The 15070-nt window shown below is 39.9% G+C and overlaps 1 protein-coding gene across 7 annotated transcripts in view; it reads left to right on the top strand.

Annotated features, from left to right (window-relative positions):
* kiaa1109 (KIAA1109 ortholog) overlaps positions 1-15070 on the top strand; it is a 292965-nt gene that overhangs the window by 265949 nt on the left and 11946 nt on the right. For all 7 annotated transcript variants that reach the window (XM_078405533.1, XM_078405525.1, XM_078405561.1 and 4 more), the window contains 6 exons: positions 3551-3802; positions 5396-5549; positions 5824-5981; positions 9298-9490; positions 10087-10304; positions 10404-10655. In XM_078405533.1, the coding sequence (XP_078261659.1) occupies positions 3551-3802; positions 5396-5549; positions 5824-5981; positions 9298-9490; positions 10087-10304; positions 10404-10655 (1227 nt within the window). The remainder of the gene's footprint in view (positions 1-3550; positions 3803-5395; positions 5550-5823; positions 5982-9297; positions 9491-10086; positions 10305-10403; positions 10656-15070) is intronic.

Raw genomic sequence — 15070 nt, 5'->3', positions numbered from 1 at the left:
ATGGAGGCAACAAAACTTCCACTCTCTTCCCCACGCCCACGGACAGACAGCTCGTCCCCGACCGACCCGCACAGTCCCCGCAAGGGGATGGAAGTCCCCGCGGCCGAGTCGCACCGGGCGCTGAGACGTCTCGCGGCCGAACCGGGCGATGGAAGGCCCCGCGACCGAGCCGTGCGCTGCTAAGTCCCGCGGCCGAGCCGCACCGGGCGATGTTAAGTCCAGCGGCCAAGCCGCACCGGGCGATGTTAAGTCCAGCGGCCGAGCCGCACCAGCGATGAAAAGTTCCGCGGTCGAGCCGCGCCGGGCGATGTTAGGCCCCGCGGCCCGGGCACTGTTAAGTCCAGCGGCCGAGCCGCACCAGCGATGTTAGGCCCCGCGGCCGAGCCGCACCGGGCACTGTTAAGTCCAGCGGCCGAGCCGCACCAGCGATGTTAGGCCCCGCGGCCGAGCCGCACCGGGCGATGGAAGGCCCCGCGGCCAAGCCGCACCGGGCACTGTTAAGTTCTGCGGCCAAGCCGCCCCGGGCGATGTTAAGTCCAGCGGCCGAGCCGCACCCCGCGCCGTGAGGAAAAGACCTAAAAGAGAAAGGTTTCCCCCACCCACACCACCACCCCCCCACCCACACCACCACCCCCCACACATACACAACCAAAAAAAAAACCCAAAAAAACCCATCCCAACACCGACACACAACAAAAAAAAAAAGGAAAAAAGACGAACAGACTGCTAGCGAGCCGCAGCCGTTAGGCGCCGCCACTTCCGTTAACATAAAAGGGTGACCAGGGAGAAGGTAGGACCGCTCACAGATAAAGGAGGAAATCTATGTTCTGAGTTGGAGGATGTAGGTGGGGTACTAAACGAGTATTTTACATCTGTATTCAATGAGAACTTGGAGGGCAGTGAGATCAGCATGGAGGATACAAATATGCGAGGGCATTCTGAAATCGAAAGGGAGGTGGTGCTGAGGCTCTTGAAGACCATTAAGGTGGATAAGGTCACAGAGCCTGATGGGATCTATAATAATATAATAATAATAATAAGCATTTATTTTATATAGCGCCTTATCGGGTGCTCAAAGCGCTTTACAAAAACAATCAACATAAAAACAAACAGACAAACTATCCTAACGGAAAAGCGGCGAATAAACAACGCCAGCGTCCTCTCACGTTAGGGTCCGGCAGTAGACAACAAAAAGCACAGGACACACAGATACAATTTTTACACAAACAGCCATCACAGTGATTGCTCTAGGCACACCCTCACTGTGATGGAAGGCAAAGAAAAGTCTTATCTCCTCCTCATTCTTCTCCCGTGGTGCCACGAGGTGATCGAGGCTCCCAACTTTTTGAAGCCCCCACCGGGCGATGGAAAGTCCCAGGGCCGAGCCGAGCAGGCCGATGAAAGTCCTGAGCCCCCACTGGGCGATGGAAAGTCCCAGGGCCGAGCCGAGCAGGCCGATGAAGGTCCTGAGCCCCCACCGGGCGATGGAAAGTGCTGCGGCCGGGCCACGCAGGGCGATGAAGGGCCTGCGAGCGGGTCGATCGTACCTCGTGCTTCGGGGTGGTCGAAGCTGCTACGGCTGGAGCTCCCAAAAACCGGTCGCCAGCCAGGGACCTGCGAACTCCCGATGTTGCGGTCTGCAGGGCCCACGGCCGAAGCCTCCGAGATGGTAAGTCCAGGCCCTGCGACCGGAGTCTTCAAGGTCGATCCAAGCTGGAGGCCGCCGACTCCACGATGTTAGGCCGTAGCGCGAACGGAGATACGACACAGTAAAGGTCGCATCTCCGTTGAGGAAGAGATTAGAAAAAAGTTTTCCCCCAACCCCCCCACCACCCCCCCACATACACAGAGTTAAAAATAGAACAAAACGTACATTAAACGATGACAATAGACAAAAAACAAAAAAAAGACAGAGAGACTGCCGGTGAGCCGCAGCTGCAGAACACAGCCATGCCCCTTACACTTATCACAGGTTATCACAGGTTATTGAGGAGGGCAAGAGAGGAGAGATTGCAGGGTTGAAGAGAATCTTTGTTTCTTCTCTAGCCACAGGCGAGATCCTGGAGGATTGGAGAGTAGCCAATGTTCCTTTGTTTAAGATGGGAAGTAGAGAGAATCCAGGGATCTATAAGCCTCACGTCAGGGGTAGGGAAACTATTGGAGAGAATTTTTTGAGAGAAGATTTATTCCCATTTGCAAGAGAATGGAGTGATTAGAGATAGCCAACATGACTTTGTAATTGTGTAGGGAGGAAATGCAGATGCTGGTTTAAACCGAAGATAGACACAAAAAGCTGGAGTAACTCAGTGGCACAGGCAGCATCTCTGGAGAGAAGGAATGGGTAACGTTTCAGGTCGAGACCCTTCTTCAGTCTGGTTAGGGGTAAGGGAAATGAGAAATATAGACGATGATGTAAAGATAAAGAACAATGAATAAAAGATATGCAAAAAAGTAACGATGATAAAGGAAACAGGCCATTGTTAGCTGTTTGTTGGGTGAAATCGAGAAGCTTGTGCGACTTGGGGTGGGGAAGAGAGGGTATGCCGGGGCTTCCTGAGTAAGAGTAATCAATATTCATACCACTGGGCTGTAAGCTGCCCAAGCGAAATATGAGATGCTGTTCCTCCAATTTGCATTTAGCCTCACTCTGACAATGGATGTGGCTTAGGACAGAAAGGTCTGGGCGGGAATGGAAAGGAGAATTAAAGTGTTTAGCAACCGGGAGATCAGGTAGGTTCAGGCGGACTGAGCGAAGGTGGTCGTGTCTTATTAACGAGTAAGTTTTTTGAGGAGGTGACGAAGGAGATTTGTCCCTTTGGTTAAGATTCAGTATATCACTGGAGAAGAGCTGTACACTTTTGTTAATTACTTTGTAATATGTTTTGTTTTATCAGAGACAGAAATGTAATGTGATTCCCTCGTATTTTGGATGACATTTGACTTCCTTATCATAAATAGAATAATACAACACCAAAACCCTTCAGACCAACAAGTCCATGTTGACCATCGAGCAAACATTTATACTCATCTAATTTTATTCTCCCCAGATTTTACTGTTCACCTATACAAAGGATAATTTACAGTTTGTGGTTAGCCCATCAACCCTAGCATTTTTGGAACATGGTAGGAAACTGGTGCACTGAAGGAAACATGCATGCATGGAGAATATGCTAAATCCATACAGACAGCAAATCAGGATTAAATCCTATTTACTGGAAGTACTACTAGCTATGCCACAGTGCACAATAAAAAATACCAGTATTGTGGATAAAGAGAGCATGTTGTGCTTATTTGTGTAGCTTTTTATTACATGCAGTTGCCACAAATGTGATAAGCCACTGCCTTTCTTTTGTGCTGTGATTCCATGGATCTGTAGTTTTATATGCATGTAAAAGTTGCATTATTTTTATGTCATGAATCAGACTAATCACAAAAATTAATCTTGCATTTCATTCTGTTAGAGACTATTTGTTATTCTGTGTCGAAAAACTGAAGACTTCTCGTTTCTTAATATATTTTTTTACGTTTTCAAATTTTAAAACAATTTAAGCTTCCGGACCTGTAACTCCAGATTCTATAGAAAGCCAACATCTTTCTCCTGAATCAACACGCAAGGCTTATTGGCGTACCTGGGATCAAACAGCACAGTCTTCTAACTATTCGCACGTGGCTCAGACAGCAAATGTCTTCAATGATCACACAGCATCTAACAGTACATCACCAGCTGGCATGATCCACAGTGTAAAATCCCCCTCAGTGATCCGATCTAGGACAATCTCTGATTCATCTGCTCCAAGAAGAGGTACAGATATAGATGTGTAGTGATGTTAAGTAAATCCCTTGGCTGTGTGCCTATATAATGTGAAATAGTTTTGAAAAACATGTTGTATACACAATTAAACCAAATATGAAATTGGGAGATTGTAATTTTAACCATTCAGTTTGCTTAATTTATCTTCTTCAAGTGAGACACCTTAATTTGTAGTTGTATATTTTCTGCTTCATAATTAGCGTAATTAGAATTTAGCTTCCACCCACTTGATAATAGATTGCTAGGTGTCATGTGTTTCAAGCACATCCTGTCAACTGTGGCCCAAAAAAACAGGATGCTGCAGCTTCCCAGGTAGCTGTGAAAGCTGACAGGAGAGCCTCGATTATGTCAGTGCACAATCTTGTTTAAATGTAGATGTTATTGGCAAGTTAGCATTATTGCCCGTCCTTAAATGCCTGAGAAAATAGTGGTGACCTGTCCACTTGAGTTGTTGTCTCATGTAAAGATACTTTGAGTGCTTTTAGGAAGGGGGCAACTGATTTTGTCAATGAAGGACTGCCGATCTAATTCAAAATTAGGATGGTTTGTGACTTAGAGCGAAGCTTGCTGGGAGCGTATTATATACCTGTTATCTGAAAGAAGGAACTGCAGATGCTGGTTTAAACTGAAGATATTGACACAAAAAGCTAGAGTAACTCAGTGGTTCAGGCAGCATCTCTGGAGAGAAGGAATGGATGATGTTTCGTGTCGTCTGAAGAAGGGTCTTGACCAGAAACGTCACCCATTCCTTCTCTCCAGAGGTGCTGCCTGTTCCGCTGAGTTACTCCAGCTTTTTGTATATACCTGATAGCTTTGCCCTTCTGATACGTAGTAGAGATTGTGGATTTAGGAAATACTGTTGTGAAAGTCATGACGTGTTGCGACACGGCACCTTCATACATTGGATATCTACCATCCTTTGTGTTTATAGTAGAGGGGTGAATATTTAAGCTGATAGTATGCAAAATGAGTTGGTTTGTCCAGGGTGATACCAGGTTTTTCAAGCACAGTTAGATCTGCTTTCTGGTATTCTTTGTACAGTGGAAAGACTTTAAGAAGTTAGGAGATAAATTACTCACTCCTGTCTTGTTAATGGAACCCACCGTGCAGTCATACAGGCTCTCCATACTTTTCATGCAGCTGACACATTTTGGAGCTGGGCTTTGTACGCAGGCTCCCTGGAACATGTCTTACTGATGTTCCCAGCAAATTATATAGATACAGCCATTTCTTTCCTACAGCTGGACTCCTTATTCCTCACAAAGCATGGAAATCCAACTCCAAAATGTTCATCAGCTATGTGAAGAACATGGAGAGCATGCGGGCACTTGTCAGGCATCTACAGTTGCAGATATCTAGGCAATAAATGACCAAATATGATAAAAAGAAACATAAGTAGCAATATCACTGGGGAAAATCTAGGTTTGCTTTAATTTTGTCATGAGTTACAATAGAGTAAACAACTAATTATCATTTAATCCATTTATCTTATTTTAATAGAATGTCCTATGACATGAAAAAAATGTTCATTGTGCTTCATCCTTCTGATTGAAAGTAATACAGATATTCTCCTGTTGTTGGCAGATTCTATTACCAAAATATCCACAGCAGCATTCAATAAGAATGCAAAATCAGCAAACCAGCAAGCTGCACCATGGGAGACATTAGTGGTTTTTGCAATCAATCTGAAGCAGTTAAACGTTCAAATGAATATGAGTAACGTTATGGGAAATACTACGTAAGTAACGTTCTTTAGTCATTCATAGATGTTATGGATACAATTCGTTTTCTGGACAATACAGATAATAAACCTGTATTTCTCACTTTAGAATTGAATGCATGTGTTAAAATGGTAGAGTGGGAAAAAAAGTGTTTAAAATTACTGATCTTGCTTTGAATAATTTTAAACTTGAATTTATTGCAATGATTGCAATTTTAAACAGAAGTTTTTTTTCACGTTTGATGTTTATAATGCTATTAGAAGATGCCATTACTGCATTATTCTATTTTAGGTGGACAACCAGTGGATTAAAGAGCCAGGGACGGCTATCAGTGGGCAGCAAAAGAGACAGAGAAATATCAATGTCTATTGGTCTCGGAAGATCTCAGCTAGATTCCAAGGGAGGTGTGGTTGGGGGCACTATAGATGTTAACACCTTGGAGATGGTTTGTAAGTTCAATTAAAATATTATGTAATGTCTTAGAATAAATTGTAAGCATTTTTAATCTTTCAGCACCTATTGTTAAATGATCTGAATGAATCAATGAGGCTAGAATCTGTTGAAGCGAGTCATATAAAATAGGAAATGTGAGCAGGGATAGGCCAGTTTCCATAAAGATTTGTCTTTAAGTAACACACATTTACTATCCCCTCTAATTCTGATTCCTCTAGAGTCAATCTTAGCCTTGATTATAATCAGCATTTCAAGGTATGCAGTTGTATGTTAGAGCATTCCAAAAATTCACAATGGTGTGCATCTTCTCAGTCCTAAATAGCTGAACCTGTTTTCCCAATGTCTAACTACCCAGTCTGTCAACATTTAAATCGTGAATTTTGCTGCATTAACTCCAAGTTGAGTAACAGAGATCAAAACTGCAGATCGTAGTTCAAGCATGGTGACATAAAGATGCTTTAAAGTTGAGTTAGTTTGCTTGCTCCTGTATTTTCAGTGAATCTCATCATAATATTTGCTTTCATATTTACTTGCTGTGTCTACATATTGACTTCCTGCATGTTGTGCACATGAACAAACAATTACAAATATTAGACATTCCACCTTAGTGTCAAAATATTTTTTGCCCTCAAAGATCTGAGTGAAAGTCGAAAGTGACACAAAAGTAAATGGGAAATGAATGAACTAGACATCCAACAAAGTATCTTCTTTACCAATGAGAGTGAAAGATTGGGAATTAAATATAAGGGGCAGAAATGAGAATGAGGTCAAATCAAATACAGAAAACAAAATAATGAAAAAGTAAATTTGAGATAGCGTTTTTTGTTTTTTTTTATCATTCTTAAAGACTGATCTTATTTCAATCCACTAAACTATTCAAAATTAATTGGCAGAATCTGAAAGAATATTTGTTCCAGGTAATGTTACTCCTAAATGAATTTGGCCATTTTAATCATGTGCACCTTGTAAATACAGATCCTTCACAATCTTTAATCCATGCCAATGATTTGGCCAATAAAGAAATGCCACTTTCAATTATTAATGGAGCACCATAAATTGTAGAACCTTAAAGACGGTAATATTTAACCTTGTATCTGCCATTGCTATGGCACTTGCACTAAAATGTCAGTTGGCACATACAAACCAAACCGGTTGAGGGTTTATTGGCTTCCAATAACAGTCACAAAATGAGAGAGTTAAACAAAAAATAAGAAAAGCTTAGAGCAAAAGGATTATAATGATCATGGAGGGGGTTAATTACTATATAGACAATACAAATAAAATTGGCAAGAGGGGTTTGGGATGAATTCACAAGAATATTAATAATGTGGCCAGTGAGTTGGGATTGGGATGGACCATTTGACTTACAGTAACCAAAGCCAGCTTATTCAGTAAATACCATCTCTTCAAGGAATTGACTCCACCCAATAAAATATAGTAATTTCTCCAGAAAATGCAATAGGTGAAGGAAAGTTGCATGTAAATACTGTACTTAAAATCAGTCTTTTACAGTATTATTGTGGTCACTTAGTTTAATTGATGAGATAATATCCAATCATTTACACAAAGACTGACACCTTCATGGAAAATATTTGGAATTATTTAACTGAACTAACTATTTTGGACTTTAAAAGTCACAAATTGCTGATGTAACTAAGCAGGCCAGGCATAGAGAACATTTTGTCTATTCACAATAGACCCTTCTTCAGACTGGGGGAGGAGGGGAAAGAAAACTGGGAGCGGGGGGCAGATCAAAGCCAGGGAAGTGAGAGCCGGATACAGGTGAGGGGTAGTTAATCAAAGGACAGAGATGGTAAGACAACAAAAGGCTATGAGGTCAGGAGAGAAGAAGCGCAAAATGTGTAACCAAAGGAAGGGATGTAAATTAAAAGGGACAGGGGAACAGGAAAGGATGGATTGTGAGAGAAATGGATGAGGCACAGCGAAGAGAGGGAAGAAAAAGAGGGGGGGGGGGCGGCATAGTTGTTTAGTCACCTAAAGCTGGAGAATGCAACGTTCAGACCATTGGGTTGCAGGTTACCCAAGCAAAATATGAGATGCTGTTCCTCCAATTTGTGTGTGGCCTCACTCTGGCAATGGAAGAGGCCTAGGTCAGAATGGGAAGTGTTGTTAAAATTATTAGCAACCAGGCCTTGGTGGATTAAGTGCAAGTGTTCAGTGAAATAGTTGTCACGTCTATATTGGGTCTTGCCGATGTAAAAGAGACCACTTCGGGAGCACCTTCATAGAAAACCTTTGGGATGAATGAACAAACTTGGACTTTATCTTGGACAGAATGAATCAATAATATTGTAGATAGAGGATCCTCATGAAAAATTGATCACAAATTTACACAATTTGAAAGAAGTACAGATCAGTAAGAAATTAGTGTTTCCTTCATTGTAGATTAGCTAAGATAGATGGGAAGTAAGATCGATAGGTTTTATAGTAAAACAATCATAAGCATTTAAGGAGTGTTTACTATTTCAATGTTTTCATCAAAATATAAACAAAATATAAAGTATAAACTAAAGGCTCTATGGGAAAAGTGAGCTAATGTTGGCTACTGAAAAATCTAGCGATTGTGTTAGATCAGGCTTCAAATGGTGCCTGGAAGAATGGTAATCTTGAGGAATAGGAGTCTTTTAGAGAGGAGCAGCAACAGATGACAAAGAAAATATTTTACAGTAAAATATTTTAATAGCTTCTGCAACCATATAAAAGAAAAAGCGTACTAAAATGTTTTTGCAAACTCCATTGAGGTAATAATGGGAGAATAACAAAGTATTAAATGATAATTTCTTTTTTCCCTGGAGAGACTATGTGACAGAAATGAAAAGGACACTTTGTGTTTGTGTTACTTTTAAGCATTTGAACCTAAACAATATTCATCATATTCTTCTGTAGCTTGTGTATACCATTTTTACACATGTTTTGGCATACATACTTAAAATTCATACTTTGCAAAATAATATAATTTTAACAACCTACATATGTTTTGTGACTTCCATGCAAGAACTGTTCAAAAGTACATAATTGAAAGTGAAGAATATGAGGCATGGTACAAGAGAGAAATCATGGGAGGATTTTATTGCCTTTCAAACATATTGGCTGCAAGCTATTTTTATTATTAATGTCTAGATTTATTGTTCAGTAATAACAATTGATCTAGCAATAGTTCCCTATATTATATAAAGTTGAGGATGAAAGTTTAACGCAGCTGCAGAATGTAAATGGCGTGTCAAAAGGAAATTTAGCTATTATTGCTGCTTTGAAATTAATGGAAAATAACTGTTCATTTACTATTTAAAGCACATATCTCAGAACACCCAAACCAACAACCCAGTCATAAAATCCAGATCACATTAGGTTCCACTGATGCTCGAGTTGATTATATGGGATCAAGTATCCTGATGGGAATTTTCAGCAACGCAGACCTACAACTACAAGATGAATGGAAAGTTAATCTTTATAGTACAGTGGACTTGAGCATTACTGAAAAAAGGTACATGTATTTTTATAATTATGGGTCAAATTATAGGTGGAAAGCCATTTGGAAAATTGAAATTTTGCATTCAATGCATGTGAAACTTATTTGAAGTATGTTGTTGATACATTTCATACATGATGAAATTAATATAGTACAACAAGCTTTAGAGCAATGAGTTGTTAGCACAGTATACAAATCATGGTACTGTTAATATTTGGCTGGCAATCAAATATTGATATTACCATAATCTGTGCACTCAATAGGAATATAGTGTTAACTGAGAATTCATGGACCAGAAGAATCTGTTCTGGTGATTTTTTACATCAACTCAAATATATATATATATGTATATATATGTGTGTGTGTAAATATGGTTGATATGTCAGTAAAAATAAGATGGTAGCCACAAGGTGAGGCTAAACTGTAGAATTAACTCATGAATGTGATGAAACTCTTGAGAAGCTGATTGACCACCTTTATTCAAGTTATATAAAGCACATTTGGAATTTTTTAAAAAGCTAAACAAAAAGATCAGATGAAGGAAAAAATGTTTTTAAAGTAGTTTAACATTTTTATTAATGCACAAGTAACACTTACTCTTCCCTCTCCAGTGAAGTCTTTGTTCATGGCGATCTGCAATGGGACATTTTCCAGGTCATGATATCACGATCAACCACGCCAGACCTAATTAAAATTGGAATGAAATTGCAAGAATTCTTCACTCAGCAGTTTGATACAAGCAAACGAGCTTTGTCTACCTGGGGACCTGTTCTTTATGTACCTCCAAAAACACCAGTAATAAATGTGGAAAGAAGTTCTAACGAACATCGTGAGAATTCACTTTCTAATTTCCTTGAAAATTACAAACGTAAAACAGATACATTTTATAACTATATCTGCTAATTATCATTTACTTTCTCACTTGCAGTATTGGATGCAGCCCATCATCGCCATTGGCCAGAAATTTTAAAGGTGATTGCCGGATGCCAGATTTCCCTATTCCAAATGCCTTTGCCCGAAGATGCAGTGCAACTAGGTGGATCCATGAGTTTGCATGGAAATCACATGACTCTGGCATGTTTTCATGGACCAAACTTCCGTTCAAAATCCTGGGCATTATTCCACCTCGAGGAGCCCAATATTGCTTTCTGGACAGAGGCTCAGAAAATCTGGGAAGATGGTAAATAAGAAACTGCTTTTAGATTGCAAAGCGGTTCAATTTTTATGCCTATTACAATCCAATTATTGAGATTAATATGTAATATTCCATTCTTTTACACTGGATTAATTTTATGGATTTAGGTAATTGGAAAAAGGTGATAAGAATCAGGCATGTTATATTATGCAAGTGCACCAAACCAAAGACTCTTCAAGACATCACTATTAACTTGTCCGAGTTCTATATCACCCGTGTCTTTCTCCGTGGTAAATACAGACGAGAAATGTTCATTTAGCACCTTGCCCTCCTCCTGTGGTCTCCCTAACCTGTCTGCATCCTCTTCCAAGAACACACTTAACTCCCCAATTCCTGCCCTTCAAATCATTTGCCCATTCAACATTTGTTGAATGCCCATTCATTTGTCCATGCAGTTGTCTCCTTGACCTGCTCATTCTGCCTTGCAGACACCCACCCTTCCCAACCCAACAACCAAATGGTGTCCTCTCGCCAGTGTCCTTTACCAGGCAGATGTTTGAGATGGAGATTATCAAGCAGGTGCTTAAGTGCATTTTGAATCAGGCGAATCATTTGAGGTGCAGCAGTACAGTTGTGGAAAAATTGGTGTTGGAAGACTTTTGGTCTCTATCCCCCTTGCAATAAAGCTCAACATTTCACTTGCCTTATTACTTTTGGAACTTCGCTTTCGAGGATACCAAGACACTTGTATACAACAGCATGATATAGACTCTCTCTCTTCCCCCCCCCCTCCCCCACTTTTTAAAAATAGTATTCTACTTTCTGTTGTCCTAGCAAAGTGCATAACTTATTTCTCCACATTATATTCTGACACATTTTGGCCGATTCACTCAATCTTTTTGCATGTATTGTATCATTTTTATGACTAGTTTCTCCTTTTTGCCTACAAATTTTCTATTATTAATAAGGTGCTTGAAGATATAAAATATTTGTACAAATTCCTTGCCATTTCCTTCTTCCATTTCCCAATCACAGTTTCCAAGAGACAAACATTTACTTCAACTCTTGTCATGTAAAAGCTCTTAAGTGATTGAACAAAACCCTGGTAAATCACAGTTTAATGTGGTAAATGAAGTCATACATATAAATAAGAGGAATTAAAAGGCAGGTTATTTTCTAGATGGGGAGAGATGCAAATGAGTGAGGTTCAGAGGTGTTCTAGGAGTTGTGGTGCATGAATCACAAAGTTAGCAGGCAGGACCAACAAATGCTTAGGTCAAACGGCATGTTGGCATTTATTGTTAAGGAATTGGAGTTTAAGAACAGGGAGGTTTTGTTGCAGTTGTACATGGTTTTGGGGAGACTACAGCTGCAATGCTGTGTATAGGTTTGATCCCTTTGTCTAAAAAAGGAGATTAACCAGACTAATTCCTGGGATATGAGAATTGTTCTGTTCAAAGAGGTTAGACAGTTTGAGTCTATCCTTGTAATTTATAAGAATGAGGGATGACTTTATTCAAAAATATAAAATCCTAAGAGGGAAGATAGACACAAAATGCTAGATTAACTCAGCGGGTTAGGCAGCATCTCTGGAGAAAAAGAATGGGTGACGTTTGGAGTCGAGACCCATCTCCACCTGAAACTTCACTCATTCCTTTTCTACAGCGATGCTGCCTGACCCACTGAGTTTTTTGTGTCTGTCTTCGGTTTAAACCAGCATCTGCAGTTCTTTCATACACAAATCCCAAGAGGGCTTGTTAGGTTAAATGTTGAGATGTTTTCACTCAGAGTTACAAACAAAGGGACATAACTACAACAGAAGGGACCGATCATTTAAAACTGAATTGCATAGAAGTTTTTTTTTCCAAAGTGTAGTTAATCTCTGTAATTTTTCAATCTCCTCGGATCGTGGAGACTAGATCATTAGATGTATTTGAAGCAGAGATAGAAACATATTTGAAAGATTAAATGGTGGAGCAGACTTTTAAGAGCCTGATGGTCTACTCAGTTCCAATTTTCTTGTTTTCGTTTTTACCGTCTGTGTTCATATTCTTTGGTGGCATGCAATCCAAACATATTATCTTTTTTAAACTTTTTGGACATTGGTTCCCGATCCGCAGTACTTCTTGAATCTTTGCAATATTTTTTGTCTATTCTGGCAATTTCTTACTGCACTGTCATTTACAGATCATCCATCTCATATATGAAATTATATATTCCATTAAGAAGTTTGGATTTTTATTTCGATTTTAGGCAGATATATGGACGGGGAAGATTTAGAGGGATATATGGACCAAATGCAGGCAAATGGGACCAGCCTGGAATGCTAACTTGGTTGCCACGGATAAAGTGGGCTGAATGCCCCATGCTGTCCAATTCTCTCATTTTATGACTCTAAGTAATTAATGTTTCTTTGAGGGGAATTATGAAATATTTCCTCAACTGTCCACCACTGCCTTACCTTTTAATTTATCTTCAGACTTTTTAGCCAACACCTTTGTAATTTCCAACATTTAAGATTAAGACTCTTCAAGAATCATGTTCTGAGGGGAAAGTTTACTGTGAAGCCATTCATTAACACTGTCTTATTATGTACAACTATATCTACACCCTATTGTCTATTAACGGGGTACTGATTGGGAATGATCAGCCATGATCACATTGAATGGTGCTGGCTCGAAGGGCCGAATGGCCTACTCCTGCACCTATTGCCTATTGTCTATATCTAAAATAGTCTGGTCCTGATTGGTTCCACATTGCTTAGTTCACAATAACCATTCTAAATACAATAACATTCTAAATTATCATCCAATTTGCCATTTGTTTTGTCTAATCTACATGAAGATTCGAGCCACCATGTTTATTCCAGTACCTTTTTTGCATACCCACTATTTCTTGATTTGAACAATATCATACCGTATAACTACCGTGAGGACTTCTAAAAATAAACCCTCTTCATAACTACTAGCCTTTGCTGTTTCTTATCAAAGAGGTCTACATTGTGATCTTCCATGCCAAGGTCATTTCTCACTCTGGCAGCAATCACATTCTTTCTTAATAAACCTACCCCCATCTTTTTTTTCCTTTCTGACTCTGCTTGTCAAATGCCAAGCACCTCATAATATTCAGCTTGCAGGCTTAGTCACCTGGCTTACACATCTCTCCACCCATTTTTTTCTGTTTGTGCTTTCATATAATATTGTTACAAATATGTCTGCATTCTGAAAAACAGCTTTTAATTTTGTCTTTTTCCTTTTTGCCTAGGCTTGATGCTATTTGCTGCTGCATCTTAAATATTTAAAGTCTGTGCCTTCCTGTTACAATCCATTCATCATGATCTAAATCTCCATCCTCCACTTTTATCGCTCTTTCTCCCTCACCTTTCTAATTCTTTCCCTTTGCTTGAACTGTCCTCCCCAACTCTATATACTTTGGTGTCCAATTCCAGTCAATATTCACAATCTAGTGAACTGAACCTGTGACTAAAGTACATTGCACAGACTTATGATATCTGCCATTTCTGTAATATCTTGAATGCTTATATAAGATTAGAGTCATAGCATGGAAACAGGCCCTTCAGCCCAACTTGCCCATGCCAAACAAGATGCCACATTCACACTAGTCCCACTGTCCACACTTGGCCCATATCCCTCTAAAACTTTCATATCCATGTACCTGTGCAGATTGTTAAACAAATGTATTCAATAGTTTTAAAAGTATTCTAGAGTTTCAAAATGTTTTTGTTAATTGCTCCTACTTACAATTTCAGTAATATTTCATCATGATCTCAGATTGTTTTGGTTTTAATGTGTGGCAGAAATTAATTTAGAGGGAAATTAATGGAAAATGAAAAGCGGAGACTTCGCAGATTTGCTTCAAGATTTTATTGCTTGATATCATGGAGAGATGGCAGCAGTAAACTGCCCACCAGCTCTCTGACTTCACAGCAGAATTAGCCGACAGTTATACTGTGCAGTATACTTGTTTTTTGTTAGATACTACTCTATGAAAATATTTTATCAACTACATGGGCACCAATTATTTCATTAGTCATAACATACTTTTTGTTTATGTTAATCTTATTCCACAACAAATGGTTAATACAAGTCAAGCACAATACATGGGCATCTTGACATTATTCTATCTCACCTTTCAGGTGGCCCGCCGCACCACCCCTTCGAGCCAATCATAAACCCCCCATTTACAGTAACATTTCTATGCCACTAGCGGTTGGGGGCGCGGGTGGTCTACTGTAACCTCCCGGGCAAAGGGAAAACAAGCTTCATTATCTCTTCCACTATTTCATGTTTACATTTACCATCCACCCTTCAACACATTCCCAGACAAGAGGTAATACGTCTAATCTTACTTTGCCAATTCCCACGAACCTCTTCTGCACCTGGTCAGAGAGATGCCAATTGTCACATCCAAGCACCCTTTCGTTACCTTGTTCAATTCCA

The sequence above is a fragment of the Rhinoraja longicauda genome, chromosome 1 (assembly GCF_053455715.1).
Source record: "Rhinoraja longicauda isolate Sanriku21f chromosome 1, sRhiLon1.1, whole genome shotgun sequence".
Lineage (NCBI taxonomy): Eukaryota > Metazoa > Chordata > Chondrichthyes > Rajiformes > Arhynchobatidae > Rhinoraja > Rhinoraja longicauda.
This window is presented reverse-complemented; position numbering and strand designations above follow the sequence as displayed.